Here is a 27,260-nt window from a genome sequence, read left to right as displayed (position 1 = left end):
CATAATAGAATGTGAAAAAATATTTAAAATTAATTCCAATTATGAATACAACAAGGGAAAACTTATAAAGCATAATACTTCACCAAGTATCTTCAATACAACACTAATACAAAGAAATATAATATCACTGAAGGAATTACAACCACAGTTGGTAGGATACACTAATACTCATGACAGAAGCAAATCATCAGCAGATGAAAAAGCACCTCCACCCATCAATCAAGAGGAATATTCATACCAAGGAAATTTTAGAATGACTATAACAAAATAGTTACAGATGAGGTTGAAATAATTCTGGGTTACCAATGCTTAACATGTGCAGACCTCAAATAGGCAGTCCAGCTACAAAGTAAATTTGCCAGATTTGCTAAGCCCAGTGACTGTTTTTATTGAGTTTTCCTGGCTGCCCTAGTTTATCTGTTGAGTGTCCTTCTGAGGACCTTACGCATCAGGAGCTGATGGCTTCTGTGTCCCACTAAAGCAAATATAAAAGTAGCTTAAGCCCAACAGTGTTTTCCCTGTAGTACAAGGTTATGAAGCAGTGAAAGACTGGGTAATACTTTGACTCACAATGCAATGGATAAGAACAACTTATAATGATGTTGCAAATCTGCGCTGAAATTGTTTTACTGAACCTTACTCCAGAATGTAATGAATCACAGACACTGCAATCTTAATGTTCTGTAGCTGAACAATTGTTTCCTTACCTTGTTGTAATACTGCAACTGGACGGTGTGCCACTGTCCATCACTCACACCTCCCGGGATGAAGGGGGTTACCATAGTTGTTGACTCGCCTGTTTTGAAACAAGAGTGATAAATTTAATGAGCTGCTTCATGGTCATGTGAAAAAGAATAGACCATTCATTCAGTCTCTCGAACCTGTTGTGCCACTCAGTGAGATCATAGCTGATCTCACTTGTTGCATTAGTTATCTTTAGAATTTCTGCTTTGATATTTTATGTGGTAAAAACTCCCCCTGATTTTTTTCCCCTCAAATCACTTCTTCTGTTTTTCTTACAGGTTTTTGGTTCCATAGGTGTGACTATTAGCAGCCCATTTAATCACAATATTGATTAGAGCTGAGCCTCATTCAACCCTCAGTCAGCATCCACGCATATGTACATTGGGCAGATACCATGGAGTAAAATCCCTGTCCAATTTATTTGCTTTCATCCAGCCCAGGCATGCTAAGTCACAACGGAGGCTTCCAATATGTGTTTTCAAGATCTTATTTGTTTCTCCAGTTTATTAATCCAACAACATTACCCTGTGTTTGCTTTCTAGTAGATAGAGAGGAGCCTGAAGTCAACTGTAATACCTATTGTTGCTTTAACAGAGATTAGCTAACCAACTGAAGATTGAGCATCTGACCTTCTGCTCTGAAGGTGAGTAAAATGCTAGGAGACACTGTTAGTCACTAAAGCATGGGCATGGGCAAACAAAAGCAAAGTACTGCAGATGCTGGAAATCTGAAGCAAAATGCTGGAAAATACTCAGCAGGTCAGGCCGCATCTGTGGGGACAGCAACAGAATTAATGAGTTCTGATGGAAGGTCATCAATCTGAGATGCTGGCCTGAATTCTCACTGAGTCGGGATGACTTGGGAACAATGTTAGCAGGGGCACGATTCTGGGATTCCTGACCCCTATCCTGGGGTTTCCAATTTTCAATTGGGCCTTTTAAGAGTGCAAGCTGATTCGGGTCACAAGCCCACACCCTACACTCCTGACCTGGCCAGCACCATTGCAGGGATAGTTCTAGCCCTCCGCAATTTTCATGGAATCTGGCCAGCTTTTCAAAGAGTCATGGTTCACAGCACCTCAGAGATGTCATGAACCATTGTGTGCATGAGGGGACCTTTTAAAAGGTCCTCCTCATGCCCTGCCATGCCAATGTATGCCCCCCAAACAATCCCTGTAGCCCCTCATGCCAAAGTAAGGCCCTCCACCCACCTGCCATGGCCCCTCAAGTCCCCCATAACAAGGTATGACCTAACACATCCTTTATATCCCTGCATTCCCCCATACTAAGTATGCCACGCCAAACAAATGCAGTGGCTCCTCGTGCTGTATGTCAAGCACTTGCATGCCCATTTACCCACTATACACAATATAGAACAATGAATCCAATAGTGACAGTCGGGTTATGTAAAAAAAGTCATTCAAAATAAATTCCATTTTACTACAGCCCAATAAAAGTGGCAATCATCCAGATCCAGTATAAGTAAACATTGTGAAATTGACAGCAAAGATTAGAGAGTCAGAGGTGTCAATCAAGCAAAGTTTTCTCTGGGGCTCAAGTGTTTTAGTGCTCTAATGGGTGTCTGGGCTCGCAGCCAAGAACACATAATAAGGCTCAGCCAAGAGCCCAGAAATCTATTTGCCTCTTGAACTTTGGCCCGAGTCCAGCCTGCACCTGCTCCCCCAAATCCCGTCTCCCCACAATGAAAATCCCGCCTTTGCAGGCACTTTCTCCCAAGGCAGACAGGCCAAGCTGCGAATTCTCTCAACCACCATTACCTACCTTGAGGGTGAAAATCAGGACATTAACTCTATTTCTCTCTCCACAGATGCTTGCTGACCTACAGAACGTTTCCAGCCTTTTCTGCTTTTAGTATATCTTTCTGACGGATTCAGTTGTATAAATTCACTCATTGTAATCAAACTAGAGCAGAAGAGTCACAGCTAGTTCAACCTGACTGATGTATATCACCAACATACTTTGCTGCTCAATCAAAATCAGTAGAGAGCAAGAATATTATGGGCGGAATTTTCTGAGCCCGCTGGCGGTGGGTGTGATAGGTGGCGTGTGCAGAACATATGGCACGGCCTGTTTCACGATGGCATGAAGGCAGGTTGCGATCGTCTGCTCTGCTTGCCAACATCAGGCCTCGTTTCCCGCCATCAGTCGGCAGGGAGTTAATCGTAATACATTAGCTTATAATTAAAAGGCCATCCTGCCAGGCTCTTGGAACCCCTGCTGTAGCATCCGTCCACATCGGTGGGAAAGCACGCTGACTTTCACAACAGCACAGCATACACTTGGCAGCCTTCAATTTGGGGGAACTGAGGTGCGAGAACAGCAGCGTTCTCCACAACTCACCTGTTTACAGGCCACATGGGCGCCAGGACAACTGATGCCTGGCCCCAGGGGCCACTGCTGAGATGGGGGGGGGGAAATGGTGTCTGGGGGCTAGTGCTGGCCAGCATTGGGGGTGACTGCTGCGGGGGTTGGGGGGTGGAGGGGGGGGGGGGGGGGGGGGGGGCGTCAAGTGTGCCTTGGCGCTGCATCCTGCGCACAGGCAATCGAGGTGGGGGGCAGGGTAAGCATATGGAAATGGCCAAGCTTTAGGGACACCTGTATAAAGTGACCATGCCTCTGCAACTGAGATACATCAGGCGCAGCGACATAATTGAGGTCAGGGTCCGAGTCTGCCCACACATGCAAGCATGGTGGAGGCACCAGAGGGCCACCAAGCACTCCATACCTTACCTCCACCCAGCCTCCCTGACACCCCAGCACAGACTTCAAGTCTGACACCACTTTATCGGACCGTGGAGCAATTGGACTGCACACGTTGTACAATCTCCTCACCAATGCTGGCCATGTAGCAGTCACTGCTGGAGGCGATCACAGCCCCTTGCAATCTCAGCTTCCTGGTTTGGACTAGTGTCCCCCATGTCGCAGGTTGACAGGGCAGCCATTCAGTGTGCTCATCTCTGGCTATCCGAGGGGTAACCAGCACTCTCCAGGAAGCATTAAGGGGCAGTCACACAGGGCCAGGAAAGGTGCTAAGTACAGCCATGATATCCGCATCTGTCTCTCTTTCATGCTGCAGGAGGACCATGGAGCCTGGTGACCTAGCTGTATGTCTGGTGGCCTACAAAGACTGTAGAAGACAGAGGAGAGAGCAGCTGAGGCTCCTGGCCACGCAAAGGCAGGAGCAGCAACCTCAGGAAGAAGGGGCAGCAGGGGCTCCCACACACGCTGCCCAGGAGTGACAGTGAGCCATGGCTGGTCGGTGCCTAATGACACCCAGGGTCTATAGACGCTGCCTGCCATTCCTGCTGATGACTGAGAACCAGTGTCACCGACAACTGCGCATGTCTAGGGATCTGGTGGTTCACATCAGCCAATTACTGCAGGATTTGGCACCAAGGGAACATGGAAGGCAGCCACTGCCAATGGCTGTGAAAGTGACCATGGTACTCAATTTCTATGCCAGTGGCTCCTTTCAGGGCTCCTCTGTGGGATTTCACAATCCACCACCCACAAATGCATCCATGAGGTCATGGATGCCATCTTCTCCATAGCACCCAACTTTGTGCATTTCGTCCAGGACCGGGACAGTCAGGATGCAAAGGCCATTGGATTCACCCTGATCTCGGGATTCCCACAGGTGCAGGGTGCGATTGACTGCATTCATGTGGCGCTCAGGTCTCCATCGCTACACTCAGTGGACTTCATCAACTGCAAGGGCTTCCACTCACTGAATGTGCAGCTGGTATGCGACCACCAGAAATGCATCCTGCGGGTGTGTGCACAGTTTCCAGGGAGCGTGCACGACTCCTACATCCTGAGTCACTCGCAGATCCCTGCAGTCTTCCAGGGTCCACAGAGGCTACAGGGTTGGCTCATTGGGGACAAGGGCTACCCACAGAGGCCTTGCCTGATGACGCTCATGTGGTATCCTCAGACTGCAGCAGAGCGACCCTATAATGAGGCTCATGCAGCAGCTTGCAACTTGGTGGAGCAGACCATCGGGGTGCTGAAGATGAGGTTCCGGTGCCTGGACTGGTCTGGTGCAGCCCTGTAATACAGTCACAGAGGGTGTCACACATTGTCATCGTCTGCTGCACCCTTTACAACCTGGCGCTGCAATGGGGGGAGGAGCTGGCTGAGGAGGAGATGGAGGAACTGCACATCTCTGTCGATGAGGATGATGCTGATGGGGATGAGGATGAGGAGGTCCTCGGTGGTGACGATGATGGGGATTAGGCTCTCACACTGGTTAGGTGAGCAGATGCGCTCGGGAGGCTCTTACAGCTGCCAGATTTGTGGAGGATGATGACGACATGCAGTGAGGTGTCCCCGTAGATTCTCACATCACAGTTGTGAACATTTGACTCCAGTCTGGCCAATACCTTCTGTGAGAATGTTCCTGTTATGGAGATGCAGTGGAGGCCCTAATAGTCACTCGATTGCAGGAGATTGATGATGACATGCCTCTGCAACTGAGGACACTCCTTAGATCTTCACATAGCCTCTGAGAATGGCTGACTCCTGTCTGGCCGTGCAATTCTGGGAAAACTCCGCCCTACGTTTTCAGTCATTTATAATAAATGTGAATATATTTTTCCCACTTGACGCTTATGTTATCCCATAAATGCCATAGAATGTTTGTTTCTTTCTAAAGTCTATATGACCAGGGTGCATTACACTGGGCACTGGAATATCAGGATCATCAGCAGGTTACTTATTATGTCCAGAACATTGACTAGACTCAGATACATAGAGTTTCAAAGAAAATGCCTCAATATGCACTAGATTTATGTAGTTAGGTTTTATTTCTCCAATTTTTTTCTCTTTTTAAAAACTTTCTCTATCAGTGCTGATTGCGCAGTGTATTTTCTTTCAGCAGGAATGCACGATTGTCTAAACCACAGATTTCGCCATAGTCACTGGCACTGCCATTCCATGATCAGCCAAGAGGAACAGCAATTCAAATAGGATAAACTGCTACAAGAGTCTGTAATCTCACAGCAGGATGTAAAACACGGGATGGATTCATACAGGGTTCATGCACTGTACAGCCTCTATCCTATAAACCTAGAGCTTACTAATGGCAGTATTAGTAGACAAACTCCCAACATGCTCATCTGAACAAAACAAATGGGTTAATGCTTGCATTAGGAATGCTGACAGAATAATGTCGTGCAAATGAATTAATTGCTCATATATTTTTACCAACTGCGCCCATTTTCAGCACTGTTGAACTGTATACATCTTACACTGCCATCAAGTACACTTTCAGCCAGGTTTAGAATTGTGATTTGGCACATTTTGCATAAGCATCGGATTCACAAAATGTGCAGTTCTGCTCATGGCATGTATCTGACTGCAGGGCATAAATCTTACAAATGCTCCGCTTTACACTGCTATTGAATTTGCTCAGTATAAAATGGCAGGCTCAGCAGAGATAGAAACAGCATAAATTGCAGCTAACAACAATTCTGTAATATACATGGATGCCAGTTAATATACAAGTTAAATATTTATACCAGGGCGTTAGAACGTCAAGTGAGTCTCAACTGAATCAAGTTAAGGGCTCTCTTACAGGACAAGTTTCATTCAGCCCTCTCTGCTCACAAATAAATAAGATAAATTGGTTGGTTTTTCCCTTCTTGCACCTTCTTATGCTGGATCAACCAAGAATCCACATTAGTCATGGCCAAGGAGAAGTCTGCATATAAAACCATAGAAGTTCCTTAACAAGGATGATACCTTAGATGTAGACAACATTTTGTAGGCAGAGGGGTATAGATTGGAAAATCTGGTGCAAAATATGTGTTATTAAAGAGGGAAGTAATATCAATGAACATTGGGGAAAGTGGTCAAGGCTAAAAATCCATCAATAAAAGGCATTGTCTCACCCATTAAGTAGCAAGCGAAGGCACAGATTTACAATTAGAATTATGCATCATTTGAAAGAAACCTTTGTGATCTTTTCTATAAGGAAAAACTCTTCAACAGCTGTTCAATCAAATCACAAAGCCACCAGTCCTGAGACAAGCCAAGACTTTTAACAATATATTACCTGCAGAGAATGTTAACTGAATCTGTTCATTAATAATCTCCAAGGCAATGAAGTCATGCTTTTCATTAAAACGTCCATTATACAACAGCAAGCCGTTCTTCTCCTTGGTAGCAAACCTGCAAAACAAAGACATTTTATTCCAAAGAAAGTACAAAGCAGAATGCTCCTCCAGGTATCACAATGTTAGATTTCTCATTCATTGAGTTTGGCTTAGAATTTTACTGCACTGTATACTGTATCCAAATAGGCTCTGTTTGGTGTAACCTTTATTACACTGCCTACCACTGTCGTGATGTAGATGGTGCATCCCCTGATGATTAAGTGGAACCTTTAATTATTAATTCAGGGTGAGCCAATTTTTATAAGGAGTTACTTTGTTTATTCATTTCTGTGAAATAATGTAAAAAAAGTTATAAAAAGTATATGATATTAAAGAGGAATTGGCCTTCCATTAAATGAATGGGCAGTTGAACAAACATATACGCCATGGTATAATCTAACATGGCTGTAGATGGCAAATCCAGCAGGTTCTTTTTAATAACGCTCTATTTAGTCAGGCGTTTCCATTCAAAAGTGAAAACAAGAGAAAAATGAGTTTACACCGAAACCTGTAAAGATAAAAGGAAACAAAATGGGAGCAGGAGGCATGGTCTGACATAATTGAACTCAATGCAGAAGGCTGTAAAGTGCCTAATTGAAAAATGATGTGCTGTTCCTCAAGCTTACGTTGAGCTTCAGTGGAACCTTGCAGGAGACCAAGAACAGAAAGGCCAGGATGAGAGGAAGGTGGAGAATTAAAATGACAGACAACCTGGTAACAACTGCGGACAGAATGGAGGTGTTCCACAAAGCAGTTACTCAATCTGTGTTTGGTTTTTCCAGGGTACAGCAGACCACATTGTGAGCAGCCGGTACGGTATTCTAGTTTGAAAGAAGTACACAAAAATTGCTGGTTCACCTGGAAGGAGTATTTGGGCCCTGTGGGGAGAGAGGGTGTAAAAGGACAGGTGTTGCATCTACTGAGCTTATGCAGAAAGATGCTATGGGTAAGGTAGAGAATGCTGGGTGTGACTGAGGAGTGGACAAGGATGCGATGGAGGGAAGGATCCCTTCGGAAGGCTGAAAGGGGTAGGGAAGGGAATTTGTGTTGGGTGGTGGAGCCACGCTGGAGGTGAAGATGATTCATTAAATACATAGGATGCTGGGGTGGAAAATGAGGACAAGGGGAACCCTATCATTGTATGAATGCTACCATGAAATGAATCAGAGATTTCGTGGTTTGAATTGGAAAATTCATGGTTAATTGTCTTGAGCATGAGTAATACGGGAAAGACAGCTTCTTATACTTCAGAATTCTTATAAAATGCATCTCAGTTAAAGACACAGAAAAGTGAGAATTTTTAAATTTCATTTATTAAGAAAGTTGGCGTACATTTTAAACATTGTACAAATATTTTAGGCTCAAATATTGAGTGAATCAACCTTACTAAATGCGTGAGGCACAGATCTCTTCCCATTTTTAGTGATAGCTACTTTCTAAAATATCCACCAGCAGTGCAGATACCATCTCCCCCTGCCCCACGTATGAGTGACAGCACATAATTGGAGCTTAATTTGTGTTTTTGTCATTTCCAAAACTCTGAAAGATTTTCCAAACCTTTGCTGCTGATAAGAGGTTCACTATTTCCTGACTTTGTTCTGGTTAAATCTTGAAGTGCCTTATTTTAGCCACAGCAATACTTTTCATCATTTGTAGAAGCTGAAGTAGTTACTTCACCCACCTCCCTCCAATCTGCTCCCACTTGCTAATTCAGAAGGTGATGAATCTCTTTTGGCATGAATGTTGATAGCAAAGTGCTAATTATTCATCTCTGAACCTAGAACATTAGCGTATGTTAAATGATGGAAGCCAACACAACCATGCGTGTTTCTTGTATCATCGAACCATATGAGAGAGAGAGAGAGAGAGAGATGTGTGTGTTTCTGAGGCAATTGCAGTAGTCCAACAAGAGAAGGTTGAGCAGCGGGTTTCATGCAGTGACTGGTTAAAATCTGGAATGCACTGCCTGAGACTGTGGTGGAGGCAGCTTCAACTGAGGCATTGAAGAGGGAATTGGATTATTATCTGAAAAGGAAGGTGGCGCAGGGTTAAGCCTCCTTGAGTGCTGTAACAATTCTGTGATTGTGAACTGCCTTGGCCGAAGCCAGCAAACTTAGCACAGATATAGGTTTCAGGATTTCAGATCACATTACTAGTTCTCAAGGGGTTAAATTCACAGGACAGTAGGGCTGATAGATATAGGTTAAATTTCAAATGGGGCATCTGAACCAGCATTGTTGAGGTCAAGAAGGATGGCTTGAGATTCCAGTGTTCCTTCACACTCTTACAAAAGTAAAATGCTGCAGATGCTGGAAATCTGAAATAAAAACAAGAAATGCTGGAAATAGGAGTAGCTTCTGTGGAGAGAAACAGAGTTAACATTTCAGGTTGAAGAAAAGAAACTGAGATTCTCCTAATTGTTGTAACTCTGGTATGAGATTAATGGAAACACTAAAGAGACAACAGAACTTCCATTTATGTCTTATCTTTGGGGGTTTCTATTGATTCCCCACTGAAGTTACACTGGGCGATTGGGAAAACCCCTGCAGAACTTAATGATGCAGACGTCCAAAACTGGGGAGATTGTAGGTGTTCTATTCTCTAACGCCACCTCTTGACCATCACAAAATATGTTTGCTCCATTCCAAATTCTGCCATGAACTTAATCTGTGTCAGTTTTACAGGATACAGTATTTGTGAACATTTTAAAATGAGGCCATAAAAATTAGCCTCAATTTGGCAGTTTTGGACTATTCTAAAGCCCAGGTAACCGCACTACTGCAGCCCATCAAAGCCAGCTACAAGCCACTAAACTTCAATCTCACTCCAAAGTCTGGCACCATTTGGAGCCTGGATCACATGTAAAAGCAAATAAATCTGCCTTAAAACAAACTGTGCCAAGCTCAGGTAGAATCCAGGCTACGTTGCAACAAAGTCACATGCAAGACCTTGTAACGGATTCATTCAGGGCTTATTTAGCACGGCCAAAACAACACGTGAATCAAAACGGCTGATTGTCCAAATGCACCTATCAAGAAATCACAGACATAATCCCCATTACTTTTTTGTTCCTTTATGGGCGGAAAATCATGGCGATTACTGTATAGGTCTGAATTTTACCTTGGGCGGGCAGGCGCATGCGATCCCCAGGCCCGGGAGTGGTTTGGGAAACAGGCCCGACCGTGAGCCAATTAACAGCCAGGCAGCGTGAAACACACACTGAAAAGCTCAGCGCTGCTGGGGTGAGGTCGTGAAGAGGGCGGGTGATGACGTTTCCATGGGCGTGGGGTGAGCGCGGCGAGAAAGCTCCCGGAAGGGAGCTGCAGACCTGAAAACGCTAAAATAAAGGTTTAAAAAGCTGCAAGAAAGTGTCCACGCAACACAATCAATCACCTGAAAACACAGCTGATAAAAAGGCTGCCCACAGATATTTATTTTTTATTTTATTTCATAACGGAAGTTTCACCCCGCCCTTGGGCGAGAGTTTGTTGAAAAATGCAAAGGCCGCCTCGCCAATGTGCCTGTCCGCCAACCATAAGGTTGGGTGGGCCACGAAAAATTGGAGACAATTGTGCCGTTAATGGGCTTAATTGCCCTCTTGATTGTTGGCAGGTGCCCTTCCAACTTTTGGGCGAGCCCACCGAGTGAAATATCGCGCAAGTGCGCAATGACGTCAGGAGCTTACCCGACATCTTCTCGCACAATTTTACGCCCACCCGCGGAACGTAAAATTCAGCCTATTAGCTCCCATCAAGTAAAGGTCCATACCCAGAGTAATCACTCAAAAGAGTCAACCTAATGTGTTAACTGCTAGATAAGAAACTTGGGCCAGGATTTTCCAGCCCTGCCCAAATTCCCGCTGAATGTCAATGGACTTTTTGCCGGTCCGCCAAATTTTCGATCCTGTCCACAATAGGCAGGACCAGAAAATCCTGGCCTTTATTGCCCACTTCTCTTCTCTCCACTCTCCGCTCCTTTGCTGGGATAAATTTCTTTCCCCACTTTGCCACCATTAGTGCACGCAGGTAGGTGATTCCACCCCAGAAGGCATCACGACAAAACCTGTACTCATTCACAAACTTGCATCTCCAGCCCACATCACAGCCTGCGATCAGAAGAGGGTCCCCTGGGCTGACTTCCCTCCCCATAACCCAGAGGTTGAGAGGTGAATTATTCCACTCCGACCACGACCCTGGCTGAGATCAGTTAATATTAAAACAATGTCACTCTTAAACTATTAAGTGAAGGGCAGCATTCTGTGACTTGCACAAGATACATTGGCGGAGTTTTCATCCACATATATCACAAGCAGTGTTTTAGTTATTATTTGTGCTATTATTTAAGCAAAATGTCACTTAACTAAGAATTAGTGTGCATTAATATGCACACAATCCTTGTTTGTACGTTCTCTTATGACTAACGCAACATGTTGGGTCTTCACTTCTGATTTTCCATAGCCACCTACTTTGATTTACTGGCAGGCTTTCACATCCAAAATGCAGGCAACTGGTTAAAAGGGCATTGCCATTCATCAAGAAACTTTACTCGGTATTTGTAACCAAATATGGACAAAGATAATTACCTGTGTTAAAAATAAACTCCTTTGATGTTTCTAGGGAAAAAAAAGTTACAAAGTTATGAAGGAGATTAAGACAGAGTAGTCACTGCATCAGTTTGGAGCATTTTCATACTGACACTGCCAGAAGCTTGGGAGTAGCTAGCTGCTGACCTCCTTCAAGCAAAGAAAAGGGGGCATGAAATTAAAAGTAGTTTCTAAAAGTCACCATTCCTGCCCTTTCCCTGATGAACTGAGAAAAAATGCAGCAGCTAAAAATGTTGGAAGTAATAACAAAAAGTTTTATTTATTTATATAGAACCTTTAACATAACAGAATATCCTTAAGGTATTTCACTAGGACATTAAAAGCAAATTCAGACACCTGACCACATAATCAGGGAGATGGCCAATAGCTTGATCAAAGAGGTAGATTTTAAGCAGATGTATTCCTCTCCTGATGAGTTTTTCCAGGTATTTTTGTTTTTGTTTGAGGTAGATCTTAAGGACCGTCTTAAAGGTAGGAAGAGAGAGATTCGGAGATGTTTAGAGAGGGAATTCCCGGAGTTTAGCGCCTAGGCGACTGAAGGTACTGCCATCAATGCTGGTGTATCTAAAATTCAGGACCCTCAAGAGGCTGTATTTTGTGAACACACATCAAAATATACATCACAGCCACCATAAGAAAACTATCAACATCTCAGATGAGTTAGATTGACTGGTAACAAGTTAGTCGTTCAGTAGATTAAAATATAATATTGCAGCTGTGTTTGCGACTGAGGACCCCACATGACAGAATCACCAGTACAACTCTCATTACTAGCTGTAAGAAGCTGCATCCTTCCAGTTTAATGGATGCCTCTCCCTCCATGACAATCTTATGGTTAAATAACAACATGTCACATATCTATCTGCAAGAGCGGTATGCAATCTCCTACAAAGCAATCCAGGGAAATACAATACAATCTGAGGCTGATTGCAGAGGTTCGCCCAAGTGTATGGTCTCATCCTGCACTCTAGACAGGAGGTAAAGGCTACTCAGCCCTGAAAAGGGGAGCGGGGGGTGGGGGTTGGAAAAGAGTAGAACGCAGCAGCAACAAAACTCAATAAAATGGATTAATAGCCAGGTAGGGTCATCTCATTCTTCCGCTGATATCCAGTGCTCCCAGCATGCGCACAGCTGTGTCAATTAACCAGGTTAATAGGTAAAATGGCTTTACAAGATAGGAAACTAAATCTAAACTCTTAAAAATCTAATACAAAGTTAAAACTAAAAAATATCAAAATTAATTAATTAAATTGAATGGGCAGGACTTTACGCCCCACGGGCAGATGCGTGCCCAACTGATTGGGCATTAAGTAGCGTGCAGTGACCTTGGGCAAGCAACCCAACGTCATTGCGCGCTCGTGCGATATTTTGGTCAGCGGCACGCGCAAGAGTTAGCAGTGTGCCCGCTGACAATTAAGAGGCCTAGTAAGGCAATTAATCCATTAATTAAGAGCTATTTTTCGCTGCCTGTACAACCTTATTATGGTTAGCGGGCAAGCAAATCGGCCAGGCAGCCTCAGGTCTTCCACAATTAAATTTTAAAAAATATAAATTTTTGGGCAGAATTTTTCTCCTGTTCATGTTATTATGAGTGAGTCCCAAATCAGACTTTTTTTTTCAGATTTTAAAACTCTTTCTTTTTGATTTTAAAGTTGTTCAGCTCCCATAGGCAGTTCTCTGTCTCCAGGGAGCTATCAGCGCGTACTCCCCCCGTGCACAAAGCAGACTTTTGCACTCTGGCTCTTCCCACACCCACTCTGTCAGCGCCGAGCTACTCAGCACGCCTTTCACGTCGGCTGGCCGTTAATCGGCCAGCCAGTCTGAAATCGTGGTCGGGGGCCGATCGCGGGTGGCCGACCCTTTCCAGGCCGCTCTCAGGTCCGCCCGCCGACCTGAAAATCCTACCAATATCTTTAATTGCAGAGAGGAAATTACACGTTGAATTAATCTTCAAGTAAAGCATGAATCATATGAGCTTAAGTTTGCTGGCATTAGCTGGGCACTTTAGAGATTTGTTATATGGACAAATGCCAGCTTTTGATTTAAGCCAATTGCCCTGTGACAGCATTAAATTATATTGGATTTCAGTGCCATCTTCCATGCTTTGTGTAATTGATCAGGTTTTCTGCTCTGCAAAGCTTTTGATGAATTAAATCCCATATATGAGTGAAATTACTTCAAAGACGCCTATCAGTTAAATAATGAGTAGTCATGAAATTTGATAAAGAACCAGAACTTAATGGCATATTTAAACCTTTGTATCAAGGTAATTGACATGAAACAGTAATGATGAGTTCTAAATTTGCAACAAGAACGTACATTTATAAAGGCACATTTAACCTAGCAAAATGCTCCAAGACTTTTCATAGGAGTGTTACCAAACAGAATTTGATACCAAGCCATATAAAGGGGTATTAGGGCAGGTAACCAAAAGCTTGGTCAAAGAGGAAGGTTTTAAGGAATGTACTAAAGGGTAGGAGAGAGAGAAGTAGAAAGACAGAGAGGTTTAGAGAGAAAATTCTAAAGCTTAGGGCCCAGGCATCTGAAGGCCCTGCCAGCAATGGTGGAATGATGAAAATTGAGGACACAAAATAGGGCAGAATTGGAAGAGCACAGAGATCTTGGAGAGTTGTAGGGCTGGAGGAAACTGCAGGGGGATTGAAGTTCCTGATACCAATGATCCAAAGTTTTCAACATAATTCCACATAAACTCGTTAAAATGCATAATTTCTTCTTTGAAGCTTTTTGATTTCAAATCCCAGTTCTGCCTTTATGGCTCTCCTCAACACAGTTCATTTTCTTGAATATGGCCACATCAGTTATTATTTTTTCCTCTTTTTTTTTGTTTATCCAATTTGAAGCTTTGCCTTTTAACTATATTTTTAAAATTGGTCAAGTTCAAGATTTGGCTAAATTAATTTAAGTTTCTAGGCCTCAGGGACAAGTTGCATGATTGCAGTAAGTGCTATGTGGTGGGTGTCACTTGATAACGATTCTAGTGGAAGACCACCCCGTCCCCTATAGCCCCACCTCTTGGCAGGTCAGGCCAGGCTGCAACAGCTGATGGAGATGAGCAGAGACTCAAGCCCAGGCAGCTTGGAGAGTTCACCCCACTGCCATGGGGCTGAGGAGCAGCTGGGCCATTGGAGGAGCGGCTGGGCCTCAAAGAGAGGAAGCAGGCACCCACCACTTGTGAGAAGCAGTGGCTCCATGGCTGCCTGAAGGCCCCATCCCTGGGCAGAGGTGGAGGACCCAGGCTCAGCGCCGACACCTTCCCTCTGCTGTCCAACCCAGATGGGAGGCTGGTCAGGGAGTCTCAGATCAGGAAATTAATCTTCATGGGGAACACCAACAAGATAGCCTCCACTCATTTGGTAGTACAGAACTTGAGTATTGCTAAAAAGAGACAATTTGTTGAAGCTTTTCATCTTGCACTCATCAGGACTACTGCGAGAATACCAATGTCAGAGGAAATAACATATTTATACTGTATGGGAAGAAAGTGCTGATTAGTTAGCAAGTGGACCCTGATTGGTAGAGGCATTGCCATGGAGAATGCACTAGTAAATAGTAACTGACAGTTAACTGCCAAGCATTGTTTGAAATTTATTGACTCTGATTGGTCAAAGCATTGCCCTGAAGAATGAACCAGTGAATGGTTGTCACTTATTTTGTTCAGATGAAACAGGCACAATGTATGTACATGTTCCTTCTGTCTGCAAAGAACAGGGCTCTGTGTATTAATATATGTAGCTTCCAGTATACACAAGAGTGCCACACTGTGAGCCTAATTGACAATCTTAAATTGGTTGTCAGCATAATTTTAGCACACTGAGGATTATTGAGCAAATGTTATCCAATTGCAGAATCACATCTAATGTTGGGCACCATGTTTTGCATTTTGCAAGTACTGGCTGGTTGGGTCTGGTCTGTACCTTGCCTGTCGCAAACAGAGGAGGCTACATATATTAATGCATAGGGGCCCTGTCCTTTGCAGACAGAGAGAGCATATATCCACTTTGCTCCAGTTTCAGCTGAACAAAGTAATGACAACCATTCACTGGTTCATTCCTCAGGGCAATGCCTGACCAATCAGAGTCATGCTGCCTGGTTTAAATTTCAAACAATACTTGGTGGTTAACCATCCATCACCATTAGCTGGTGCATTCTCCATGGCATGTCTCTACCAATCAGAGGCCACTTGCCAACCAATCAGCACTCTCCTCTCTTACGGTATAAAGCTGTTGCTTCCCCAACATTGGTATTTTTGAAATTGTTTTGATGAGTGAAAGATGAAAAGCTTCGACAAAATGTACTTTTTTAATCAATACTCAAGATAGCATCTACTACAGTTAAGTCATCGCAAGCACTTTAAAAAAAACATTTCAACTGTCAGCTCCTGAAAGACGGCTATTATCTAGACAAAATACCTGACCCTGAAGACCTTGACCTCATTCCTCTGAAGTCTGTTACCTCGTCAGCCTCTGCTTGTTGCCAGATAGAAAGTTCTTGTACTGTCCAATGACCACCTCCACTTCCATGTCAAAGATAATTTGCAAGTTGGCACTGCACCATGGCAATACGGAGATTTACATTGCTCATCGTTTTTTTTCACTTTCTTCAAATTTTTATGAAGTAATTGTCTTTCAGTTGTGTGAGATTTTTAGTGAACAAGAGAAGTACTCGCAATGAATTTTCGAATGTACAATAAAAATTGAACTGATTGAATTAATTGATTGACTGAAGTGTATAAAGGTCCCTTGGTAACACTGCCCATTAACTGATTGAATCATTTATGTCATCAAGACTGATATTGGTTGAAATTAATAAGACACATTACACTCTATTGAAAATGGTTGCTATAGGAGGGTTCCCTGCAGTCAGTTAGGTAAATATTTTCTTGCCCACAGAAATGGAAAAGACACAAACTATTTTCGACTTATATCAACTTCAGTTCATTCCTGTTAAATGAATATTTAATTACCCAGATTACACATTTGATCACGATTACAAGTCATGTGACTGTCTATGCTCAACGAGCTGATTTTATTCAGGAGAGAAGAAAGAATCGTGTAGTCTCAGTATGGGGATAGCATGGGAAAATGGCTTTGAGGTAGATGATCAACCATGATCTAGTTGAATGGTGGAGCAGCTCGAAGGGCTGAATGGTCTACTCCTCCTCCTATGTTCCTATGTTTCACCAGAAAAGAATATCAGCTGAAGTTCTCACACCTGATTCTCCAATGATCCATGTTGGAATGTATATGGACATTAGATGGGGGCAGCTTGGTCTAAACTGCAATGCATCTCTAATCTGATTAGCTTGGTGACACTAACATGTCAAGAACGCATATTTTAAGAATTACCACATCAATCAGGTGACAGAGGGTTATCATTGCCCATGGACTATTTGCCAGTAGGAACAAGTACCTTCAAGAGAAGGCAGGGATGAGCAGGTGGTGGAATAAATGAGCCTTTAATTGTGTAAATGTTGGAACTCTATACATTTTTGACATTTGTCTTTACTCACATCTTGAGCCTGGGGTGTATCCTTTCATGCAGTAAAGATTGCTTAGTCAAATCAGCCATACTCAAGTGATGAATCATATTAAAATGGGAAAAAAAAGTGTAAAAACAGGAGAGGAATCTTCAAATCCCCAGATGCTGCTACAAGCCTTGGCCTCTCTCAAATGCTGTCAGCAGTCATCACTCCCTTAACATTCCCTTATCAAAAACTGTAACTATCCTCCCATACTTTTCCTCTAGTTCTCATCTGAATTCATTTGTGACTTTCTCCCTGCCATTTTTTTTATTAAAACTGCCACATCTATAATAAAAATCAATCTCCTGTAATTCTTCCACGCATCTGTTTTTCAAATGATTATGATACTCTTGCATGTCACCAGGCTGCTGTCACAGTCAAGCTACTAATGTTCTATTCCTACAGCACAGTGGGTACAGTGATCTGCAGGAAAAAACATTAAAAGGGCAAGTAATATTAAGAGAGGCAGTATATTATATTAGGGCCCAATACAGCTTTAATGAAGATAAATCATTAGAACAGAGTACAACATAAACTAGTATTACTCTCTAACTTTTTGTCAAAGGCCATAATTCTAATCAATGTCTTGCTCGAGGTCACATACTGCAGCAGGCTTGTGATTATTCACTCAGTGAGATCTTGATTTTGATTATGCCAGTGTGTTATTGAAAAATGACATTTTTCCATAGGAAGAGCATGGAAAAGCCTTTTTTAGGACGAATCATTCCATTTTAACGGTGCCATATTACTTGCTGTATGAAAATTGGGATAACTGTCCCTACAAAAGCAAAATACAATGGATGCTGACTCTGTGAAACAAGGAATAGCATGCTGGAAATAGTCCGCAGATCTGGCAGCATTGTGGAGAGAGAAACCAATTAAGGTTTCAGATTGATGACATTTCATCAGAACTGGGAAAATTCAGTGATGTAACAGGTTTTAAGCAAGGATAGGGGCAGGGAAAAGAGGAGGGGAGGAAGAATAAAAGGGAAGCCTCTGGTAGAGCGGAAGACAGGAGTGATTGAATGACAAGAGGGGATGATGGTGCAAGGCAGAGTGGTAATGGGGCAATAATAGAAACAAAAGATGAGTCCTATGGAGCAATAAATGCCAACAGCAGAACCATTGCCAGTACCTGCTATCCGAAAACAATGGGGGCACTAATTGCAATCTGAAATTGTTCAACTTAGTGTTGAGTCCCGAAGGCTGTTAAATGCCAAATTGAAAGGCAAGACGCTGTCCCCGGAGCTTCCACTGAGCTTCATTGGAACAGTGCATTAGGCTGAGGACAAAGAAGTCAGAGTGGGAGTGGAACAGAGAAATAATATGGTAAGTGACCACAAGCTCAGGGTCACACTTGCTAACCGAATGGAGGGGTTCTCCAAAATAATCACACAATCAACCTGCAGTTGATCTCTCCGATTTAGAGGAGACCACGATATGAGAAGTAAATATGCTACGCTAAATTGAAAGATGTAAAAGCAAATCGCTGTTACCCCTGAAAGTCGTGTTTCTTTTGGTGCTGGGCAAGAGAAGAAGAGAGGATGGTGCTAAATCCCAGCTCCGCAAACACCTCACAACAGGGCAGGCTATGAATGGCACCCAGAGCTGTTAGTTAAGTGAGGACCACAAAGGAAGAGGCGGGGGGGACTCCAAATGGCCTAAGGCCATAATATGAACAGCAATAATACACACAGACGAGAACTAATTATTTTTTTCCTTATTTTCTACATTTTTAAAAAACATCTTGGAAATTGCCTGTGGACTTCGTTACCACAGAAAGTAGTTGAGACCAAAACATTATGTGTTTTCAAGAAGGAATTGGATACAACTCTTGGGGTGAAAAAGATCAAAAGGTATGGGGAGAAAGTGGGAGCAGGCTATTGGGTTAGATGATCAGCCATGATCATAGTGAATGGCGGGGCAGGCTCAAAGGGCCAAATGGCCTACTCCTGCTCCTAGTTTCTATGTTTCTAAATGTCCTCACAAGGATGCACAAATTAATAAGTGACATTGCTTCAAGATCAGCTAATTTTGATGTAAATTGGAAAAACTGAATCATTACCCCGTGCAAGAATTTTGAGTATACATGGTGCAAATTTGCATTGCAACATCAGGCTTGGAAGGGTAGACTCTGCCCTGGGTCAGACTACATTCTCCCAATTCTTTCCCCTCACAATCCACTTGACGCATTGTACTTCACCACAGTTATGCATTGAAAAAATGAGAGAATTTACTGGTAAATATTGTTGTGGGGCGTAGGGGCAAGATATTGAGAGTGGGGGGTGGGGGGGGGGGTGCAGGGGCCTGCTCGCCGACGCATAAAATGACGCAGGATGACGTAGGGCGGAACTCCCGATGTCACCCCGCGTCATTTCAATTTTCAGGTCGGCAGGGGTGCAGCTGTGCGCCCACTGACCTGTCAACAGCCAATTGAGGCCATTTAAAAAGTAATTGAACTTGTTAAAGGACTTGCCCGTCCAACCTCAAGGTCCAGGGGTGGGATGAGGTTTCATGTAAGTTTTTAAAAATTTTATAAAAGTTTAATTAAAAGTGATGGACATGTCCCAACTCATGTGACAGTGTCTGTGAGGGACATGTGAGGGAAATTTTATTTTTTTATATTTAACATTTTTGAATTTGGTACTGATCTCCCTGAGGCAGCACTTAGCCTTAGGGAGATGAGTGCACTCTTTCGCGCACATGCACGAAAGAACTCACTCTTGGCTTAGGGATTCCCCCTCCCACCTGCACAGGGAGCGTATAGAGCTTCCTAGAGGATGTCACGCTGAGCGGGCCTTAATTGGCCTGCCCACATAAAATGGAGGCACACCTGCATATGCCCGCTCCTGAACTTCCCCCCCAACGCGGGGGAAATTCTGTCCTAGGTTACAGTTCAGTAGGTCTGAAGAAGTCTTCATAGTCACGTGTAGGTTAACTAAGTCTTTATTGATCCTTGGAATATCTACAAATATACAGTAAAGGTAACAAGCTAGGAGCTGTCTCCATGCTTGCTGGTCCACACAGATCTGTCCAACACAAAACTGAACGGGGGTGTGAATCATGTGCCCTCTTACATCACAGTGTGGGCGGTACTGTACTCAGTCCCACATTAACCCTATATGTGCCAGATCCTTATACCACAAATATAACTAAAATTATTTCTGTCAGGCTTGCCTTTTCATTTTCTTTGGATAATGCCATTTTGTGTTTGATTCAGCAATTTGTAACTACAAATATAAGTTAAAGTCACTGGCTAGATTCCAAACAACAAAACAAGGAAGTAAGTAAAATTTTAGTCATGGATGTGCAGGAAAGACACATTTATTTATAATAATTCTGTTTGATGTTCACCTGGGATATCTACTGACAACAAAAAGCTCCAGTCACACCACCTGACAGCTAGTCAGCAACAGTGTTTGCCTGGTGTTGAGAGCTGATAATCCTTCCCAGAAGAGTTCTTCCTCTCCTCTGTCGAATCAAGTGTTTACATTGTGAGGAACTGATCAGACCTGCAGCTTTGTTGTTAATCTCTGAATCTGTGCCACTGCATAAGTAAAGTACAAGTGAAATGAAGGGTTGAAGGAAGAATTTATTGCAGCGCCTGCCTTGTCTAAACTGAAGGAGGTGGAGATAGGACTATCAGAAGAAATAAGAGCATGGTGTCAATATTATTATGCAACTAGAGAAAAGCAAATAAAAACTCATACTGAATAATGTCACATCTATTTTTATGTCTCCTGTTGAGTTATGGCCCAGGTAAACATCAATTATGTTCCAATGACTCTGTGATCTCATACTCCTAGGGAGAAGCTATTAGAATTAAGGCCACAACACTATAGTCTTGATTTTCTAATGCATGCTCCTTGTGAATGCAGCCCCCTACCCTGCCCCTAATGGATGTGTGAAATCACCCCATTTACTCCCTGGTCCCCTTGTGCCTCTCTTTCAGGGCAAAATGAACTGCTGTTGACTCACTTGTTGCTGATAAATGCTACATTTCGGTTATTCTTGTATTGTATTAATCCCACTGTTGGTGGAGATCAGATTTACCCTGGCCATATTTTCAACTAACACTTGTTACTGTTTCCTATATCCCTCTTGGGCTTGACTATAATCATGGGGTAAAATGAAAAGCAGATGAATGACTTATTTGGTGCCCTCATCATTTGTTACATAGCAGTTGTCCTTCAATACACTGCTTCTCTCAATCAAAGTGTAGCAATGACAGGGTTGCCTCTGGTTTTAAGTTTAAATAAGTAATTCATCAGTTGATTCCTAAATTATCAGTCCTGGCCACCCTTCTGCCCTAACACTGACTTTAAGATATATCTGGTATCCCAACTGTCTTTTTATGACATTTTCTATCTCTACTTCTAGCTTTAAAGATCAATGTATCTGCATCCCTATATCTTTCTGTTTCTGTACTCTTATCAATCAAGGTTTACTTCTTTTCACTGTGACATTTCTCCCATCCAATTCTTTTTTCTTAAAACTACCACAATACATCTGAATTGAACTGTATATACCACTTGTCTGCATACACCGCTAACATGTTCGTGTTTTCTTGCAATCTCCTCATTATTCCTCATGGTTTGCCATACTCTAATTTGAAGCCTGGAGACACCTAAGCAGTCCCTTAAACTGCCACCACCATGATCCTGTTGGAATATCCGCCAATTGTCCAATGCAAATTAAATTTTGGCTGGAATTTTACGGCCCTGTCATGGTGGGGATTTTACGGTCCTGCCGAAGTCAATGGAGTTTAGAATTGCTTGCTGCATTTTATGGCCCTGTCCCTGCCATGACAGGGCCTTAAAATTCCGGTCAAAAGTTAATTTGTGTTGTTTGAATTGGTGCTGTTTTTGTTAAATGCAATGTTGAGTAACAGAACTGAAGCAAACCCATTTCATTCAAAAGTGTGAAATGATGATTCTATCACAAAATAATGATTACATCCATTTAATACATTTCTACTGATTCTGATGAAAGGCCAATGATCTGAAATGTTAACTCGTTTTGTCTCTCCACATATACTGCCTGACCTGCTGAGTATTTTCAGCACTTTGTGTTTTTCCTTCAAATTTCGAGCATCTGTAGTACTTTTGAAAATACAATTCTGCTCTTGGGCATTGTAAGTGACATGAATTCTGATTGATGATTCAGACTTTTTTTATGTTTTATAAATACATGGCAGTAAATTACACCAATGAAACACACAGAAATAATAATGTGACAAACAAGCATTCAACATCCTCATATCAGTTGCTCTTTTTGCTATTTTGATAGATGCATTTTGAATGGGTTAACTGCTCTAATAAAACAGCGGTAAAATAAATTTATGATCAGCATATTAAGCATTGTTGTGACATTATCACCAACAGAATTTTCTACCCTGTTGGACTTTACTGTAATAGCAACCCAGAAAGAAAGCAACTACTTACATTGAGGCGATGTGAGAGATTAGAAGCTGTGGAGGAGCAAGGAATTTAGCTGTCCATGTACACAAATCACTACAACCTGGTGCATAGCTCCAAAAAGTAATCAAATAAAGCTAAAAGAATCATTGGCATTTATCACAAGGGAGTTGGAATATAAAAATAAGGAAGTGATGCTTCAGTTGTACAGAGTCTTAGACTGCATCTGGATTATTGCATTCAGTTTTGGGCTCAAAACTCAGTAAGGATATATTGGTCTTGGAAGGAGTGCCACACAGGCTTACCATAATGAAACCAGGGCTTAGAAGGGTAAATTATGAGGACAGGTTACATGACATTGACCTGAATTTACTCAAGTTTAGATGGTTGAGTGTTAATCAAAGTGAGGTCTGTAAAATTATAAAAGGAGTTCTATAGAAAAGATAGCGAGAAACTCTGACAGGGAATCCAAAACAGGCGAAAATAACTTTAGAGTTAGGCCATTTAGGAAGGAAATAAGGAAACACTTTTTCTATCTATCTCAGAAGACTTTGGATGCTGTGCCGATAGAAATTTTCAAGACTATGATTTATAGATTTTTATTAGGTAAGGTATTTGGAATATGGAGTAAGGTAGGTAAATGGAATTGAGGTACAGATTAGCCATGATCTAAACTAGTGGTGTGGCAAGCTTAAGGGGCTAAATAATCTACTCCTGTTTCTATGACACTTCATCCACATTTACTTTTAGGGAAAAAATAAATAGCTGAGGGACTTGGATGGTGCACAGAATTAGCACACTGTCCTTTCACCTACGACTTGATAAAGTCTAAAAAAAATCATGGCTGAGTGTGCGACTAGACTACAAAATACCAACAACTCAGAAAAGTCAGAAAATGTGGTCCTCGAAATGAACAGCAATTCAAGTGTGTTTTATTTTCAAAATTTGAATAATGGTTCAGCAGGATCTGTAAAGCTCCCTGTTAGCTCCAGATTTGAAGCACCACAATGAATAATTGCACGAGGCACACTTAAGTAAATAGCATGGTAAATAATAGCAGTGTTTCATTACTGATGTTCAGCAGTCAGCTTTTCAGACCCAATATTAACAGTTGATGAGTGTGCTCATTTACTAAAAGTGTACATATTGAACCATACCTTTTTCATCCATAAACTCTAGAATTTGGCTGTTGTCGAATTTTTACAAGAACCCTGAAAAAATGCTTTGTTTTGTGACTTCAATTTATCCTCATTTCCCTCTGTCTTCCTATCTCATACAACCTACAGAGTTGGTGTAACCTAACCTCTACCTTTTAATATATTGCAAATTCTCTCTTACTCCTTACAACTATAGTGGACTCCTCAGCCTGGTGAACAATATGGTATATTCTGATGAAAGGTCATGACCTGAAACATTAACTCAGTTTCTCTCTCCACAGACACTGCTAGACCTGCTTTGTGTTTCCAGTATTTTCTGTCTTTATTTAAGATTTAGTTATCTGGATACATCAAGGTTCAGGGAACTCTTGATTATCAGTATACTGGAGCCATCCCCAATATGCTCAGCTTTAACAAGTCTATAAATTTTATTTAGCCTTCCAGACATTGCTATATATATGTACATTGTCCAGCAAGGCAAAAGAAACGACTGAATGGCATCAATGTAAATATTCTTAATACACAAAATGTACAAATAAAGCCCTTTTTTTTATTAAAGCTCTTGTGTATATGCAGATAGTACCATTTTCTATTGAATGATGAATAGACTATGCAAGAGTTCACATAAAATCCATTATGCTGTTCCAATAATGGAGTACCCTTAAGGGATACTTTCAAAACAGCCTTGCAGCAATTAATGTTAATCTCTTAGAATTAAATATCTGAGAGTTATAGTTATACTCAACCCACAAAACTACGCTTCAAACATGTTTCCCATCACAAATTACAGAGCCTTTGCTCAGAACACAAGGCATCAATCATGTTTCTTGTGACACCAGCCCTTCTACTCCTCAACAATTCATTAAAACTAGCATAAGCAGAACAAGGTGTCAATTGGAGTAATTGGCAACATTGCCACTTATTAAAAAGGTGCTATTTATTTCTGGGAAAAAAAATGGAAATACCCTTATACTAAATGTGCCATCTTCATGATCAATTTGGTATATATTGTCTTTAATTTAATTTGCATACATTGTGATTTTACAATACATATATATTTTAGTTTAGTTTGCCATGTAAAAGTGACATGCATCACATGCCAAACAGTATCATAATGGCCCAGGTCTTCCAAGCAGCGGCAATGATTGTCAGTTTGCCGCTTCGCTTGTAAACTCCCCCAACTCGACGCTGATTTGTATCAGGACCTTCCTAGCTCGACTTCCAAAGGAATGAGTAGCTCAGCATCCCTTGGGGAACTCCACAGGAGCAGAGTAGAGTTGGGGGAAGATAGGACACACCACTTTTTATAGCACTTGCTGCCGTATTCAAGTAAGTGTTTAAAAGTCCTGTCTTTTAATGAACGTTAGTGGGTGGGTGAATGGATGGGTGAGTGGATGGGTAAGTTAAGTGGGTGAGGTGACACATGGGTGAGGTAGGTAGGGTAGACGAGGAGGGCAGGGGTTAGTCAGTCAGGAATATAGTCGAATTGGGTTGGGTCATGGTGTAGTCAGGTCAGGAATAGTACGGATGGGTCACAGGAGTAGTTGGGTTGGATCGGGGAAGTCAGTGGGGTTAGGGGATAGTCAGGTCAGCTGGGAGACCTGAGAAGAGATTTGATAAAATAGTTCCAGGGCTGAGGAATTATGTGGATAGACTGAGAATCTGGGGTTGCGCTTCTTCAAGCAGAGAAACCTGAGATGAGCTTTGATAGAGGTAATTAATATCATAAATGATTCAGGTAGAGTTAACAAAGAGAAATTGTTTCCAATTGTTGAAGCATAATTGACAAAAGAACAAGAGGCAGCATGAGGATTTTTATTTTATTTACAGTGAGTGGTTAGGATTTGGAATGGACTGCCTACTGGGATGGGGAATGGTAGTTGGGTGGCCAGGAGATAGCCAGGTAGTCAGTTGGTTGAGGCGGGGGTGTGTGTGTGTGTGTTACCAGAGGGTCAGGGGGTTGGGGGTCAATTGTGTGGTTACCCACGTGTTAGACTAGGTTTTAATCTGTCAAACATTTCCTGGATAACTATTGAGGTACAGACTGCAGAACTGCCCCAAGTCTCTACATCTAGCTCAGAGTCAGAGGCATTCGCAAAGAGTCCCAAGGTGCAGGAAAATTGCCTATTGGAAGTTTAAACTTACCAGGCAATTCCCACAGAAGGCTGCATGTCAAGGCACCCCACAGGGCCCCGACGCACATCATCAGTCACACATGCAGTCTTCAATGATCCAGAGGCTGGAAGATTTTGCCCATTATATATGGAATCATAGAATAGTAAAGCACAGAAGGAGGCCATTTTTCCCATCAAGTATGTGCCTGCTCTTTTGAAGAGCAATTCAGTTAGTCCCATTCCCCGCTCTTTCTTCAAAGCCTTTCAATATTTTCTCCAATTATTGGATATTTATCCAATTTCCTTTTGAAGACTGCTATTGAATCTGTGTCCACCATCCTAGTAGGCAGTCCATTCCAAATCCTAACCACTCACTGTAAATAAGAAATCCTCATGATGCCTCTTGTCAATTATGCTTCAACTATTGGAAACAATTTCTCTCTATTTACTCTACCTGAATCATTTACGATATTAATTACCTCTATCAAACCTCATCTTAGGCTTCTCTGCTCTAAGAAGAGTAACCCCAGATTCTCCAGTCTATCCACATAATCCCTCAGCCCTGGAACTATTTTATCAAATCTCTTCTGTACCGTCTACAAAGTCATTACATTCTTCCTAAATTGTGGTGGCCAGAATTGGACACATTATTCTAGATGGGGCCAAACTAGTGTTTTTTTTATATGTTTAGGATAGCTTCCCGGCTTTTGTTTATGCCTTCACTCATAAAGCCCGGGTACCCATATGGTTTATTAATTGCATTATTAACCTGTCCTGTCACTTGCAAAGATTTGCGCATGAACAACCCCCAGGTCTCACTGTTCTTGCACCGGCTTTAAACTTGTACCATTTAGCATTGTCCCTTCTCATTCTTCCAACCAGAATATATTGTCTCACATATTTCAGGGCACCCCTTTGCCTTTCTATGCTCCCTTCAAGCCCACTATTATCCTCCTCAGTGGTTACTACATTTCCTGGTTTTATGCGATCTAAAAATTTTGAATTGTGCCCTGTGTCCCCAAGTCCAAGATATTAACATATACCAAAGGCAGCAGGGGAATGCCACTATATATCTCCCTCCAGATCAGAAAACAGCCATTTACTAGAACTCTGTATGTTAAGCCAATTTTGTATCTATGCTGTTATTGTCCTTTTATCCAATGGGCTTCAATTTTGCTAACAAATCTAATATGTAGTACTTTATCAAATACCTTTTGAAAGTCCATATACACATCAACTGCTTTGTCCTCATCCATCCTTTATGTTATTACAAAAAAAACTCAAATCAAGTTAGCCAAACATGATTTTCTCTTAACAAATCTGTGCTGGCTCTTCTTTATTAGTCTATGAATGTCCAAGTGGCTATTAATTTTCTTCCAAGTTATTGCTTCTAAAAGCTTTCTCACCATCAATGTTAAACTGACTGACCTGTATTTGTCAGATTTATTCTTCGCTCCATTTTTGACCAAGGCTGTAATATTTACAACTCTCCAGTTCAATTGGCACCC

The 27,260-nt window shown here is 42.2% G+C and overlaps 1 protein-coding gene across 1 annotated transcript in view; it reads right to left on the bottom strand.

Moving 5' to 3' along the window:
- The window catches only part of LOC121282394 (cadherin EGF LAG seven-pass G-type receptor 2-like), a 324,339-nt gene that overhangs the window by 136,870 nt on the left and 160,209 nt on the right, over window positions 1-27,260 (bottom strand). Inside the window, exons 4-5 of the mRNA XM_041196114.1 lie at window positions 6,820-6,935; window positions 708-796 (exon numbers count right to left, since the gene is read on the bottom strand). Coding sequence (XP_041052048.1) covers window positions 708-796; window positions 6,820-6,935 — 205 coding nt within the window. The remainder of the gene's footprint in view (window positions 1-707; window positions 797-6,819; window positions 6,936-27,260) is intronic.

Source organism: Carcharodon carcharias, chromosome 9 (genome assembly GCF_017639515.1).
Source record: "Carcharodon carcharias isolate sCarCar2 chromosome 9, sCarCar2.pri, whole genome shotgun sequence".
NCBI lineage: Eukaryota > Metazoa > Chordata > Chondrichthyes > Lamniformes > Lamnidae > Carcharodon > Carcharodon carcharias.
Note: the sequence above shows the minus strand (reverse complement) of the source record. Positions and strands in the feature narration are given on the sequence as shown.